Source organism: Oncorhynchus mykiss, chromosome 3, assembly GCF_057628025.1.
Source record: "Oncorhynchus mykiss isolate SJ-2025 chromosome 3, ASM5762802v1, whole genome shotgun sequence".
In the NCBI taxonomy this organism is placed as follows: domain Eukaryota; kingdom Metazoa; phylum Chordata; class Actinopteri; order Salmoniformes; family Salmonidae; genus Oncorhynchus; species Oncorhynchus mykiss.
In genome coordinates this window covers 86,521,751-86,538,006 of record NC_143024.1, presented here as the reverse complement: position 1 = coordinate 86,538,006, position 16,256 = coordinate 86,521,751, and the positions used below count along the sequence as shown (strand labels likewise).

The following is a 16,256-nucleotide window of genomic DNA, read 5'->3' as shown; positions in this document are numbered from 1 at the left end:
GGGATTGTGGCAACGAGGCCCTTTAGTTACTTCCCCAGAGTCATCCCCACAATTTGCATGCCTCTCTGTCTAGTGTTAGCGGAATGACTGAAAGTCTATGGTATCTGCTAGCATTGACAAGCATTCTAGCAGATACCCACAGGCTTCCATTCATTACGCTAACGCTAATTAGGGACAGAGTTCCCATTTGGGAAAGGTGACGCCAGACAATGCGACCGGGAAGATTTTAATTTTACTGTCCATTTGAGAAATTCTACTGAACCATATGCATTGGGTGCATAAGCCCATTACGGTGTCCACCCATAGTGCTCAGAATGACAGAAATCACATTTACAATATGATAATGCATCTTAACAGAACATGCACCATGTGTAATGAAGCAGCCAAGAAAACGTTAAAACATTTGCCAAAATGTAATTTGCGGAAAAAAAGAAGAAAAAAAACCACTCTTCTGAACAGCTGATAGTGGTTCCATATCTGAACAGATAGAAACTTAGAAAGAGTGGTAATCTGATGATGTAACAACTAGGATGGGTTGCTGATACGAACAGGATTGTGCCTTTGGCTTCTGGACAACGAAATAAAGTTTACATGAAAACCAATGGTAAGCGTCCCCAAACTTGAAAGTCACGCACCTCCTATAACTCTTTATAAAAGAAATGCCTCGTTTCCATGGTCGGATTTGAAGCAAGGTAAGACATGCCTCATAACATTAAGTAAAACGGTCAGGATACCAACAACAAAGTATGTTTTAAAATGCATACTGCCTCCAGCTCACATTGTTAAATGGTGGGTGAAACGCTGATATCCTGTTGCCTGCACCTGAATGGTGAATGGGAGGCGTGCTTCAACTACCAGTTGAGAAATAAAAACAGATCTGGTTAAATTGTGCACTACATGTTTTACTCCAGCAGCAACCAGCTGAGGAGCAGCAGGAGAACCACATGTTTTACTCCAGCAGCAACCAGCTGAGGAGCAGCAGGAGAACCATGTTTTACTCCAGCAACAACCAGCTGAGGAGCAGCAGGAGAACCATGTTTTACTCCAGCAGCAACCAGCTGAGGAGCAGCAGGAGAACCACATGTTTTACTCCAGCAGCAACCAGCTGAGGAGCAGCAGGAGAACCACATGTTTTACTCCAGCAGCAACCAGCTGAGGAGCAGCAGGAGAACCACATGTTTTACTCCAGCAGCAACCAGCTGAGGAGCAGCAGGAGAACCACATGTTTTACTCCAGCAGCAACCAGCTGAGGAGCAGCAGGAGAACCACATGTTTTACTCCAGCAGCAACCAGCTGAGGAGCAGCAGGAGAACCACATGTTTTACTCCAGCAGCAACCAGCTGAGGAGCAGCAGGAGAACCACATGTTTTACTCCAGCAACAAGGAGCAGCAGGAGAACCACATGTTTTACTCCAGCAGCAACCAGCTGAGGAGCAGCAGGAGAACCACATGTTTTACTCCAGCAGCAACCAGCTGAGGAGCAGCAGGAGAACCACATGTTTTACTCCAGCAACAACGAGCAGCAGGAGAACCACATGTTTTATTCCAGCAACAAGGAGCAGCAGGAGAACCACATGTTTTATTCCAGCAACAAGGAGCAGCAGGAGAACCACATGTTTTACTCCAGCAACAAGGAGCAGCAGGAGAACCACATGTTTTACTCCAGCAGCAACCAGCTGAGGAGCAGCAGGAGAACCACATGTTTTACTCCAGCAACAAGGAGCAGCAGGAGAACCACATGTTTTACTCCAGCAACAAGGAGCAGCAGGAGAACCACATGTTTTATTCCAGCAACAAGGAGCAGCAGGAGAACCACATGTTTTACTCCAGCAACAAGGAGCAGCAGGAGAACCACATGTTTTACTCCAGCAACAACCAGCTGAGGAGCAGCAGGAGAACCACGTTTTACTCCAGCAACAACCAGCTGAGGAGCAGCAGGAGAAGCACATTTTACTCCAGCAACAAGGAGCAGCAGGAGAACCACATGTTTTACTCCAGCAGCAAGGAGCAGCAGGAGAACCACATGTTTTACTCCAGCAGCAACCAGCTGAGGAGCAGCAGGAGAACCACATGTTTTACTCCAGCAGCAAGGAGCAGCAGGAGAACCACATGTTTTACTCCAGCAGCAAGGAGCAGCAGGAGAACCACATGTTTTACTCCAGCAACAACCAGCTGAGGAGCAGCAGGAGAACCACATGTTTTACTCCAGCAGCAACCAGCTGAGGAGCAGCAGGAGAACCACATGTTTTACTCCAGCAACAACCAGCTGAGGAGCAGCAGGAGAACCACATGTTTTACTCCAGCAGCAACCAGCTGAGGAGCAGCAGGAGAACCACATGTTTTACTCCAGCAGCAACCAGCTGAGGAGCAGCAGGAGAACCACATGTTTTACTCCAGCAGCAACCAGCTGAGGAGCAGCAGGAGAACCACATGTTTTACTCCAGCAACAACCAGCTGAGGAGCAGCAGGAGAACCACATGTTTTACTCCAGCAGCAACCAGCTGAGGAGCAGCAGGAGAACCACATGTTTTACTCCAGCAACAACGAGCTGAGGAGCAGCAGGAGAACCACATGTTTTATTCCAGCAACAAGGAGCAGCAGGAGAACCACATGTTTTACTCCAGCAACAAGGAGCAGCAGGAGAACCACATGTTTTACTCCAGCAGCAACCAGCTGAGGAGCAGCAGGAGAACCACATGTTTTACTCCAGCAACAAGGAGCAGCAGGAGAACCACATGTTTTACTCCAGCAACAAGGAGCAGCAGGAGAACCACATGTTTTATTCCAGCAACAAGGAGCAGCAGGAGAACCACATGTTTTACTCCAGCAACAAGGAGCAGCAGGAGAACCACATGTTTTACTCCAGCAACAACCAGCTGAGGAGCAGCAGGAGAACCACGTTTTACTCCAGCAACAACCAGCTGAGGAGCAGCAGGAGAAGCACATTTTACTCCAGCAACAAGGAGCAGCAGGAGAACCACATGTTTTACTCCAGCAGCAAGGAGCAGCAGGAGAACCACATGTTTTACTCCAGCAGCAACCAGCTGAGGAGCAGCAGGAGAACCACATGTTTTACTCCAGCAGCAAGGAGCAGCAGGAGAACCACATGTTTTACTCCAGCAGCAAGGAGCAGCAGGAGAACCACATGTTTTACTCCAGCAACAACCAGCTGAGGAGCAGCAGGAGAACCACATGTTTTACTCCAGCAGCAACCAGCTGAGGAGCAGCAGGAGAACCACATGTTTTACTCCAGCAACAACCAGCTGAGGAGCAGCAGGAGAACCATGTTTTACTCCAGCAGCAACCAGCTGAGGAGCAGCAGGAGAAATCCCACTCAGAATAGACTCTGTATGCGGTGTGCATGTGATAGTTGTGTTGGACAAATAAGATGGTGACTAACGAAGAAAAAAAAAAAACTGGCCAATTTATTTCTAGTAAATTAGGCAAATGAACCAATAGACTGATAAGCATGACGGTCAACTGTATTTCTATGAATTGGTATTACCATCAATTCATAAAAAGCATTATTTTGCAATGGGATAATTGTTTCTCCCGGTCGTTTTGGTCGGCAACAGTTTTACATAATCGGCTATACCTCCTTTTTTTAAATCATCACCGGCTAACGGAAATCCCACTTAGGGAAAATAGGATTTTTGAATTGGAATCAATTGTTTGGGCCCCACAAGGACAGTGTGTGTGTGTACCTCACAGATGCTGCAGTAATGTGCGGGTTCGTCCCTGGTCCTGCCGTGCCACACCAGCTCCTTGCCTGACGCCTGCAGTAGCTCCCGCAGCATCTGACACTGCTTCAATGTCCGCAGCAGACAGTACCTAGCAGAGACCGAGACACACAGGGGTTAGGTGTGTGTGTGCATGCACGAGCGCAGGTGTGTATGAGTGAGAGGCCGAGCGAAAGAAAATTGTGTGTGTGTGAGAGGTCGAGCGAAAGGGAATTGTGTGTGTGTGTGTGTGTGTGTGTGAGACTCACTTGATCATCTGGAAGAGCTTGCTGTCGGAGACTTTGATATTCCTGGCCATGTTCCAGGAGAGGTGTATCATGGGGACAATGGACTTGACGCTCTGCAGCTTATTCCATTCATATCGCTCTGCTGCCAGCTTATACTGGTACGCTGAGGAGGGAGGGAGAGAGAGAGAGAGAGAGAGCGGGGGAGAGAGGGGGAGGAAGAGAGAAAGAGAGAGCGGGGGAGACAGAAAGAGAGCGCAAGAGAGAGGGGGAGGAAGATAAAGTGAAAGTGAGGGAGACAGAGGGGGAGAGGAAGAAGGTAGAAGGGGGGTATTAATGACAATATCATTTCAATTTCACAATGTCAAGACTTGTCAGAATCCATCTATCATATTTAAATGATGCTCCAACTAATTCAGCATTAAAACCCATAAAACAGCAGTGCATGTTCATATTAAGTATACCCCCTTGTTCTCCCCGTCTTACCAGTGAGGGGTCCTACGTTCCAGGCGATGTTGTTGCACCAGCCGATGGCCTGGACCCAGTGGACGGTGCCCGTGTTGAGCCACACCAGGTCTCCGGGGCGCTGGATGAAGCGGTAGACGGGGACATCTGCCTCGTACAGGTCCTCCAGGTTGGGCCACCATGAACCCATCAGGAAGTTGATGTTGTTCCTGGAGGAGAGAGACACACAGGATGTTAGAAATACAATTACTGCCGATTCCTTGCAGTTCATCAAATCAAATAGATTGTTACGTCATCAATGAATGATTGTTACGTCATCAATGAACGATTGTTACGTCATCAATGAACGATTGTTACATCATCAATGAACGATTGTTACATCATCAATGAACGATTGTTACATCATCAATGAACGATTGTTACATCAATAATGAACGATTGTTACATCATCAATGAATGATTGTTACATCATCAATGAATGCTTGTTACATCATCAATGAATGATTGTTACATCATCAATGAATGCTTGTTACATCATCAATGAATGCTTGTTACATCATCAATGAACGATTGTTACATCAATGAATGCTTGTTACGTCATCAATGAACGATTGTTACGTCATCAATGAACGATTGTTACATCATCAATGAACGATTGTTACATCATCAATGAATGCTTGTTACGTCATCAATGAACGATTGTTACATCAATAATGAATGATTGTTACATCAATGAATGATTGTTACATCATCAATGAATGATTGTTACATCATCAATGAATGATTGTTACATCATCAGTGAATGCTTGTTACATCATCAATGAATGCTTGTTACATCAATGAATGCTTGTTACATCATCAATGAATGAAAATATGAAAAAATGATTATACTTTTATTAGCATTAGGTCCACTACAGTCAAAGCAGAGTTAGACGTGTCTGTGACTTCAGATTGTATTGGCTGTAAACAGACAGAGGTAGGAGATGCACTTTGTGTTGAGTTAGAAGCAGGAGATTTTTGTTGACGTACTTTTCACAGAAGTCGTTAATGATTCCCCAGTAAGGCTGGGGAACAGAGAACCACTCACAGTCCCCCGGGCCGATGTTGATGTTCACTGAACAGAAGTTGTTGTTCTCTTGGTGACCTAAAAGACAAGACAAATACCTCATAAAACAAAATGACTACAAAAAACAAATTGTGTGTCAGACCTGGAATCAAATATATGATTATTTGTTATTTAAATGCATATTTTCTGTGTATTTGAGGACTTTCAAATAATGTGAATCAACCACTAAGTATTTTATTATGTTTTATTGTCACATACAACAGATAGGTACAGTGTAATGTGTTGTTTTACAGGGTCATTCATAGTAGTATGATAGGTGTTGTTTTACAGGGTCATTCATAGTAGTATGATAGGTGTTGTTTTACAGGGTCAGTCATAGTAGTTTCATAGGTGTTGTTTTACAGGGTCAGTCATAGTAGTATGATAGGTGTTGTTTTACAGGGTCAGTCATAGTAGTATGATAGGTGTTGTTTTACAGGGTCAGTCATAGTAGTATGATAGGTGTTGTTTTACAGGGTCAGTCATAGTAGTATGATAGGTGTTGTTTTACAGGGTCAGTCATAGTAGTATGATAGGTGTTGTTTTACAGGGTCAGTCATAGTAGTATGATAGGTGTTGTTTTACAGGGTCAGTCATAGTAGTATGATAGGTGTTGTTTTACAGGGTCAGTCATAGTAGTATGATAGGTGTTGTTTTACAGGGTCAGTCATAGTAGTATGATAGGTGTTGTTTTACAGGGTCAGTCATAGTAGTATGATAGGTACAGTGTAATGTGTTGTTTTACAGGGTCAGTCATAGTAGTATGATAGGTGTTGTTTTATAGGGTCAGTCATAGTAGTATGATAGGTGTTGTTTTACAGGGTCAGTCATAGTAGTATGATAGGTGTTGTTTTACAGGGTCAGTCATAGTAGTATGATAGGTGTTGTTTTACAGGGTCAGTCATAGTAGTATGATAGGTGTTGTTTTACAGGGTCAGTCATAGTAGTATCATAGGTGTTGTTTTACAGGGTCAGACATAGTAGTATGATAGGTGTTGTTTTACAGGGTCAGTCATAGTAGTATGATAGGTGTTGTTTTACAGGGTCAGTCATAGTAGTATGATAGGTGTTGTTTTACAGGGTCAGTCATAGTAGTATGATAGGTGTTGTTTTACAGGGTCAGTCATAGTAGTATGATAGGTGTTGTTTTACAGGGTCAGTCATAGTAGTATGATAGGTGTTGTTTTACAGGGTCAGTCATAGTAGTATGATAGGTGTTGTTTTACAGGGTCAGTCATAGTAGTATGATAGGTGTTGTTTTACAGGGTCAGTCATAGTAGTATGATAGGTACAGTGTAATGTGTTGTTTTACAGGGTCAGTCATAGTAGTATGATAGGTGTTGTTTTATAGGGTCAGTCATAGTAGTATGATAGGTGTTGTTTTACAGGGTCAGTCATAGTAGTATGATAGGTGTTGTTTTACAGGGTCAGTCATAGTAGTATGATAGGTGTTGTTTTACAGGGTCAGTCATAGTAGTATCATAGGTGTTGTTTTACAGGGTCAGACATAGTAGTATGATAGGTGTTGTTTTACAGGGTCAGTCATAGTAGTATGATAGGTGTTGTTTTACAGGGTCAGTCATAGTAGTATGATAGGTGTTGTTTTACAGGGTCAGTCATAGTAGTATCATAGGTGTTGTTTTACAGGGTCAGACATAGTAGTATCATAGGTGTTGTTTTACAGGGTCAGACATAGTAGTATGATAGGTACAGTGTAATGTGTTGTTTTACAGGGTCAGTCATAGTAGTATGATAGGTGTTGTTTTACAGGGTCAGTCATAGTAGTATGATAGGTGTTGTTTTACAGGGTCAGTCATAGTAGTATGATAGGTGTTGTTTTACAGGGTCAGTCATAGTAGTATGATAGGTGTTGTTTTACAGGGTCAGTCATAGTAGTGTGATAGGTGTTGTTTTACAGGGTCAGTCATAGTAGTATGGCGTCCCTAGAGCAAATTAGGGTTAAGTGCCTTGCTCAAGTGCACGTTGACAGGTTTTTCACCTTGTCGGCTCAGGTATTCAAACCAGCGACCTTTCGGTTACTGGCCCAATGCTCAAATACCTGGGGTATCATGGGACTTAATTTGAGTCAGTGGATTTGAGTATTTCTAAATACATTCCAATATTCAACTCCTCGTCTTAAAAAATAAACAAAAAAAAACATTTCAATATTTACTTGGAAATGTGAAAGTAACGTAGATATTTGAAATAGTATCTGAACCCAGGTCTGGTGTTTGTATTGCATTTAGGTGTGTGTGTGTGTGTGTACAGTGTGTATGAGTGCATCTGTGTCTGTGTGTACCTGGCGTCCTGCTCCCAGGGACCTTCATGTAAAGCTGGACAGTGTTCATGCCCAGGATGGTGTGTCCTACGTGGCTGAGCAGGTTTCCAGCAGACACCACCCTGGCAAAGGCTGGCAGCTTACTGAGCTCCTGCAGATGCAGTTTCCACCTTGGATGAGGTCAGAGGGCAAGGGTCAGCACTAAACTCTACTGCACAGACACACACCGCACCCAACCTCAGAGATCCTCATCATGATAACAATGCCTAATCCAAAATCAGCCCTTCTCCCTTAAGCCATACCTCATGTCTTTTTCTACAACCAAACGGTCTGGAGACAGCTCCACCTGTAGACCCTAACCAGTCTGTTTTTGGACCATATGATATAATCTGGTTTACATGAAAAGGTCAAACTAAAGTCTCTCGTTAACAGAACTACATAATGTTGTCAGTGAGAGTTGTGTGGAACACTTACTTCCTATCGTCAGACAGGTCGATGTTGGTGCCAAACTTGATGTGTTTGAAGGGCCCTTTCTTCCGGCACGCCACACTGCAGGATCATGGGAGATGTAGTTTAGACAGAGCAGAGCGATATGACACACAGACCAAGAGAGAGAGAGAGACAGACGGCCAGGGAGGGAGGGAGGGACAGAGACAGACAGAGGGCATCTTACCTCTCTGCGCTGGCTGCCTCTGCTTCCAGCTCCATCTTCTTCTCCTCCTGGGAAATACATTCAATATAGATTTACGTTGTCTAGTTTAAGTGACAGAGTGAGGAGAGAACATGTGAATATTCAGTGTCTGACAGGGGTTGGTTCTCAGCACAGTGAGCACACGGCCTTTCAGAGAACAGGACCCAGCTCAAAACTCCTTGAGTCTCTAATCAACAAGGCCTTGTATTGAGAGCATTTACAATAGTGATCCTTCAGCCGCTCCCTCTACTAACCCGTAGTGAATCCTGGAAGGACGACGCCTGGTATTGGGCGTACTTGGCGATGGTGGTGTGTGACTGGCTGCTCTGGCAGCGCCACATCTTCCTGGTGCCGCTCAGGTCCCAGTTCTCATCGGTGGGCTGAGACAGCTGAGTCCGCACCTCCACCAGGTGGTCTGGGTTAGCCTCCACCAGGGTCTTAGTAGAGAACAGACCCAGGTCTGACAGAGTGGACAGGGTGGGGGAGAAGGGTGGAGGGAGAGAGAGACAGAGAGAGACGGGTGGAGGGAGAGAGAGACAGAGCGAGAGAGAAGGGTGGAGGGAGAGAGAGACAGAGAGCGAGAGAAGGGTGGAGGGAGAGAGAGACAGAGCGAGAGAAGGGTGGAGGGAGAGAGAGACAGAGCGAGAGAAGGGTGGAGGGAGAGAGAGACAGAGAGCGAGAGAAGGGTGGAGGGAGAGAGACAGAGAGCGAGAGAAGGGTGGAGGGAGAGAGACAGAGAGCGAGAGAAGGGTGGAGGGAGAGAGAGACAGAGAGCGAGAGAAGGGTGGAGGGAGAGAGAGACAGAGAGCGAGAGAAGGGTGGAGGGAGAGAGACGTGTGGAGGGAGAGAGAGACAGAGAGAGAAGGGTGGAGGGATGGAAAACAGCGAGGGAGAGGAAAGAAGTGGGAGACAGAGAAAGGGATGGGAAATGAGGAAAAGTGGAGAGATATTAGAGAAAGGTGATGTTTAGTAAACTCACAACTTGCATCTCTCTCCCTCCACCCTTCTCTGGCTGAAAAGTATTTCCCAGTGCAGTAAAACAAAGAGTTCAGAAGCACTCTAGCTTAATGAAATACAAACTATTTATCCATCCAGATATTTTGAGTGAGTTTCAAGCAGGTGCACCAGGGGCACCGTACTACTATGACTGCCCCTGTAAAACAACACCTATCATACTACTATGACTGACCCTGTAAAACAACACCTATCATACTACTGACTGACCCTGTAAAACAACACCTATCATACTACTATGACTGACCCTATGAAACAACACCTATCATACTACTATGTCAGACCCTGTAAAACAACACCTATCATACTACTATGACTGACCCTATAAAACAACACCTATCATACTACTATGTCAGACCCTGTAAAACAACACCTATCATACTACTATGACTGACCCTGTAAAACAACACCTATCATACTACTATGTCAGACCCTGTAAAACAACACCTATCATACTACTATGACTGACCCTGTAAAACAACACCTATCATACTACTATGACTGACCCTGTAAAACAACACCTATCATACTACTATGGCTGACCCTGTAAAACAACACCTATCATACTACTATGAATGACCCTGTAAAACAACACCTATCATACTACTATGACTGACCCTGTAAAACAACACCTATCATACTACTATGACTGACCCTGTAAAACAACACCTATCATACTACTATGACTGACCCTGTAAAACAACACCTATCATACTACTATGACTGACCCTGTAAAACAACACCTATCATACTACTATGTCAGACCCTGTAAAACAACACCTATCATACTACTATGTCCGACCCTGTAAAACAACACCTATCATACTACTATGACTGACCCTGTAAAACAACACCTATCATACTACTATGACTGACCCTGTAAAACAACATCTATCATACTACTATGACTGACCCTGTAAAACAACATCTATCATACTACTATGACTGACCCTGTAAAACAACACCTATCATACTACTATGACTGACCCTGTAAAACAACACCTATCATACTACTGTCTGACCCTATAAAACAACACCTATCATACTACTATGACTGACCCTGTAAAACAACACCTATCACACTACTACGGCTGACCCTGTAAAACAACACCTATCATACTACTATGACTGACCCTGTAAAACAACACCTATCATACTACTATGACTGACCCTGTAAAACAACATCTACAATACTACTATGTCTGACCCTGTAAAACAACACCTATCATACTACTATGTCTGACCCTATAAAACAACACCTATCATACTACTATGACTGACCCTGTAAAACAACACCTATCACACTACTACGGCTGACCCTGTAAAACAACACATTACACTGCACCTATCCAGTGTGTGTTGATGTGGCATGCAACAGTAGAGAACTGATGGAGTGAGGGAGACAATATATTTTCTCTGCAGCAAATACTTTACTCCACATGCTACATTGAATGTAATGACACTCTCTGCCGGCAGGTGGTGCTGTTCTCAAACATGTAAAGTTGTTCAACAGACACACATACACACACCCCCCAAGCCAGTGAATGAATGCAAACACACACACACACACACACACACACACACACACACACACACACACACACACACACACACACACACACACACACACACACACACACACACACACACACACACACACACACAGCTTCACTACGTTAAACAAAAATGAGACAGAAGGACTAGACAGTTGACTTGTATTTATTCTGCTGGACTGGAATGCCACCAGCAGCAGTACTGTGTGTAATGGCGGTATATGACTGCCAGCCGTGTGTGTAACTCACCCAGTTTGAGCGCCCCGGCCAGCCCTCTGATGACAGTGACAGGGTTGCAGGGGTTGGTGCAGAACTGATGAAGCGGAGGGAAGAAGGCATCTCTCTTATTCTCCAGCTACACACCATGGGAGAAACAGACAGATCAGAGACCACACACACTCTAATGTCGAGTATAGCCAAACCACACTACCAAACTGTAACCAACTGACTACCAAATTATTTACATTTAAGTCATTTAGCAGATGCTCTTATCCAGAGCAACATACAGGAGCAATTAGGGTTAAGTGCATTGCTCAAGGGCACATCGACAGAGCCTTGTCAGCCCGGGCATTCGAACCAGCAACCTTTCAGTTACTGGCCAAACGCTCTTACCTCTAACCACCAGCCCCCCCCCCCCCCCCATTATTAGGGCGTCCACCCACAGCGCTCAGAGTGACATCACACTTAGAATATGGTAATTCATATTAACAGAACATGCAGGTCGAGGATGCAACTTCAAAAAGTAATGAGTCTGACGCAACAGATCAGAACGTTTATCTTAAAATATTAATAAGCTATTATTTATTCACATTACAAGCGCAGCAATGCGCACAAGACAGTAGTAGGCTACAGGTGAATGTTTGTTCCAGAATGCAAATGGCAGGAAACCACAGTGTCAAAAGGGCGCCTGTCACACAAACGGTTAAAAATGTAGGAAGAGAGGAGATCTAATAGGCTACTTTGAAGACATGCCTCATATCTTTTAAAATGTTCAGGTTTCAAACACTTAAGCAGGCACAGCCTGCTGCCGTCAGCTCATTGCAAAGTGGCGTGTGACACGCTGATGAAACCCTGCCTTCTGATGGTTGTTTGAGATGCTGCAGCAGCAGCTCTCAGGCTGATGAAACCTGCCTTCTGATGGTTGTTTGAGATGCTGCAGCAGCAGCTCTCAGGCTGATGAAACCTGCCTTCTGATGGTTGTTTGAGATGCTGCAGCAGCAGCTCTCAGGCTGATGAAACCTGCCTTCTGATGGTTGTTTGAGATGCTGCAGCAGCAGCTCTCAGGCTGATGAAACCTGCCTTCTGATGGTTGTTTGAGATGCTGCAGCAGCAGCTCTCAGGCTGATGAAACCTGCCTTCTGATGGTTGTTTGAGATGCTGCAGCAGCAGCTCTCAGGCTGATGAAACCTGCCTTCTGATGGTTGTTTGAGATGCTGCAGCAGCAGCTCTCACGCTGTCTGACAGATTTACTGCTCCTCTGTATCTGTATGTTGTATGCGTGTGATAAATAAGATATATAATGAATATACTGGAGCCCACACACACCAATTTAATTCCACTAAATTATGCAAATTCAAGAGGCTAAAAAAAGCCTCATTTCACAGTGGGATCTTTTCTTCTTCTCCCGGACAATTGGCCAGCGCCGATTTCATTCATCTGCTTTTCTAAAAATAAAAATAGTCCAAAAGCCGACTGTTACAGGCTAACGGAAACCCTAGTCCCAACATACAGACATGAGTAAAAATCCCTCACAGCTATATACTCACGTAGATACTGGGTGTGGAGGGGTTGAGTTTGTCCTTCGGCAGCGAGGGTGAGGGGGGCAGGGGGGGCCTGGGCGGAGGACACTGATCAAGGAGGATACTGCTGCTGGACAGGCCATTCTTCCCCAGGTTCCTAAAGGCACGGGGGGGGGGGGGGTGATATAGAGAAAACACCAGGTCTCAGAAACAGTATTTTTAAACTGTTCCAATAACAATGCTTTTTGTTGTATCTCTCCTCTTTAATTGGCTAGGTGAGACAGCACAGATCACTTTTCAGCTAAGAGCAGCAGCACAAACCAACACGATGAATCTGGAGTCTAGACATGCATTGTGGAGCGGAAAACACTTAAAACAGATCACCGGTAAAACAGATTCCAGATGAACTGGCACTATGGCTATGTTTACACAGGCAGTCCAATTCAGATAAACAGTTTTTATTTGACTTTTGACAAATCAGATCAGCTTTGGGGAAAAAGCTCCCCCTGTGCTTTGGGGAAAAAATAAATCTGATGTGAAAATTTGGTCTAAAGACCAAATAGTGGGGGAAAAAAAAGATTATAATCTTGTGTAAACAGCCTATTGAAGTGCTTCAGTAAGAGAAAGAAGCCTAGAGAAGCAGTTAACCAAAGCTCCAGTCATATACAGAGCTGTAGATGTACAGTAGAATAACAGCTATGGCTTAGGTTGTGTACACACAGGGCTTACTGCTCAGGAACTCTACAGCCCTGTCAGTTCCTGGCCACTTCCTGTAGACACTAAACAGATGTGCTAAAAACAAATCCATCCAGAAACATCCAGAAACATCCCCTAGGGCCCAGCCTAGTCACTGGTGTCCACCCGAGGACATCCCCCTAGCCTATCAGAGAGGAAAGCTAGTGGAGATCTGCCATGTTCATCATGTCCAGGTCCTTCAGATCTACACTTTTTATTGATTGTATTTAACTAGGCAAGTCAGTTAAGAACAAATTCTTATTTACAATGACAGTGGGTTAACTGCCTTGTCAGCTCAGGGATTCGATCTAGCAACCTTTCAGTTACTAGTCCAACACTCTAACCACTAGGCTACCTGCCGTCCCCTAATGAGCACAAAACTGATACAACTATTTGGTAACCCAGAGCGGAACGCAACAGGTAAGGTTAACTAAATGGCTTAACTAAAAGGCTTAACTAAAAGGCTTAACTAAAAGGCTAACTAAAAGGCTAACTAAAAGGCTAACTAAAAGGCTAACTAAGGGTTAACTAAAAGGCTTAACTAAAAGGTTAACTAAGGGTTAACTAAGGGCTAATTAAAAGGCTAACTAAAAGGGTTAACTAAAAGGCTAACTAAAGGTTAACTAAAAGGCTAACTAAGGGTTAACTAAAAGGCTAACTAAAAGGCTCACTAAAAGGCTAACTAAAGGGTTAAGGCTTAACTAAAAGGCTAACTAAGGGTTAACTAAAAGGCTAACTAAGGGTTAACTAAAAGGCTTAACTAAAAGGCTAACTAAAAGGCTAACTAAAAGGCTAACTAAAAGGCTAACTAAAAGGCTAACTAAAAGGCTAACTAAAGGGTTAAGGGTTAACTAAAAGGCTAACTAAAGGGTTAACTAAAAGGCTAACTAAGGGTTAACTAAAAGGCTAACTAAAGGGTTAACTAAAGGGTTAACTAAGGGTTAACTAAAAGGCTAACTAAGGGCTAACTAAAAGGCTAACTAAAGGGTTAAGGCTTAACTAAAAGGCTAACTAAGGGTTAACTAAAATGCTAACTAAGGGTTAACTAAAAGGCTAACTAAAGGGTTAACTAAAAGGCTAACTAAGGGTTAACTAAAAGGCTAACTAAAGGGTTAACTAAAAGGCGAACTAAGGGCTAACTAAAAGGCTAACTAAAGGGTTAAGGCTTAACTAAAAGGTTAACTAAAGGGTTAACTAAAAGGCTAACTAAAGGGTTAACTAAAAGGCTAACTAAAGGGTTAAGGCTTAACTAAAAGGCTAACTAAACGGTTAAGGCTTAACTAAAAGGCTAACTAAACAGTTAAGGCTTAACTAAACGGCTAACTAAGGGTTAACTAAAAGGCTAACTAAGGGTTAACTAGAAGGCTAACTAAGGGTTAACTAAAAGGCTAACTAAGGGTTAACTAAAAGGCTTAACTAAAAGGCTAACTAAGGGTTAACTAAAAGGCTAACTAAGGGTTAACTAAAAGGCTTAACTAAAAGGCTAACTAAAAGGCTAACTAAAGGCTTAAGGCTTAACTAAAAGGCTAACTAACGGGTTAACTAAAAGGCTAACTAAGGGTTAACTAAAAGGCTAACTAAGGGTTAACTAAAAGGCTAACTAAGGGTTAACTAAAAGGCTAACTAAGGGTTAACTAAAAGGCTAACTAAGGGCTAACTAAAAGGCTAACTAAAGGGTTAAGGCTTAACTAAAAGGCTAACTAAGGGTTAACTAAAAGGCTAACTAAGGGTTAACTAAAAGGCTAACTAAGGGTTAACTAAAAGGCTAACTAAGGGTTAACTAAAAGGCTAACTAAGGGTTAACTAAAGGGCTAACTAAGGGTTAACTAAAAGGCTAACTAAAGGGTTAACTAAAAGGCGAACTAAGGGCTAACTATAAGGCTAACTAAAGGGTTAAGGCTTAACTAAAATGCTAACTAAAGGGTTAAGGCTTAACTAAAAGGCTAACTAAAGGGTTAAAGCTTAACTAAAATGTTAACTAAAGGGTTAACTAAAAGGCTTAACTGAAAGGTTAACTAAAGGGTTAACTAAAATGCTTAACTAAAAGGCTAACTAAAGGGTTAACTAAAAGGCTAACTAAAGGGTTAACTAAAGGGTTAACTAAAAGGCGAACTAAGGGCTAACTAAAAGGCTAACTAAGGGTTAACTAGAATGCTAACTAAGGGTTAACTAAAAGGTTAACTAAGGGTTAACTAAAAGGTTAACTAAGGGTTAACTAAAAGGTTAACTAAGGGTTAACTAAAAGGTTAACTAAGGGTTAACTAAAAGGCTTAACTGAAAGGCTAACTAAGGGTTAACTAAAAGGCTAACTAAGGGTTAACTAAAAGGCTAACTAAGGGTTAACTAAAAGGCTAACTAAGGGTTAACTAGAAGGCTAACTAAAGGGTTAACTAAAAGGCGAACTAAGGGTTAACTAAAATGCTAACTAAGGGTTAACTAAAAGGCTTAACTAAAAGGCTAACTAAGGGTTAACTAAAAGGCTAACTAAGGGTTAACTAAAAGGCTAACTAAAGGGTTAACTAAAAGGCGAACTAAGGGCTATCTAAAAGGCTAACTAAAGGGTAAACTAAAAGGCTAACTAAAGGGTTAACTAAAAGGCGAACTAAGGGCTAACTAAAGGGTTAAGGCTTAACTAAAATGCTAACTAAAGGGTTAAGGCTTAACTAAAAGGCTAACTAAAGGGTTAAGGCTTAACTAAAAGGTTAACTAAAG

General features: G+C 43.2%; 1 protein-coding gene across 9 annotated transcripts in view; it reads right to left on the bottom strand.

Moving 5' to 3' along the window:
- The window catches only part of LOC110504760 (lysine-specific demethylase 6A), a 90,734-nt gene that overhangs the window by 6,313 nt on the left and 68,165 nt on the right, over window positions 1-16,256 (bottom strand). For 8 of the 9 annotated variants that reach the window (XM_036975180.2, XM_036975182.2, XM_036975181.2 and 5 more), the window contains 10 exons: window positions 12,837-12,966; window positions 11,320-11,425; window positions 8,758-8,963; window positions 8,486-8,532; window positions 8,287-8,361; window positions 7,834-7,982; window positions 5,459-5,573; window positions 4,451-4,638; window positions 3,989-4,130; window positions 3,705-3,831 (listed from right to left, as the gene is read on the bottom strand). In XM_036975180.2, coding sequence (XP_036831075.2) covers window positions 3,705-3,831; window positions 3,989-4,130; window positions 4,451-4,638; window positions 5,459-5,573; window positions 7,834-7,982; window positions 8,287-8,361; window positions 8,486-8,532; window positions 8,758-8,963; window positions 11,320-11,425; window positions 12,837-12,966 — 1,285 coding nt within the window. Of the gene's footprint in view, window positions 1-3,704; window positions 3,832-3,988; window positions 4,131-4,450; window positions 4,639-5,458; window positions 5,574-7,833; window positions 7,983-8,286; window positions 8,362-8,485; window positions 8,533-8,757; window positions 8,964-11,319; window positions 11,426-12,836; window positions 12,967-16,256 lie in introns of those variants that run through there. The other variant, XR_016494860.1, reaches the window with a different exon arrangement.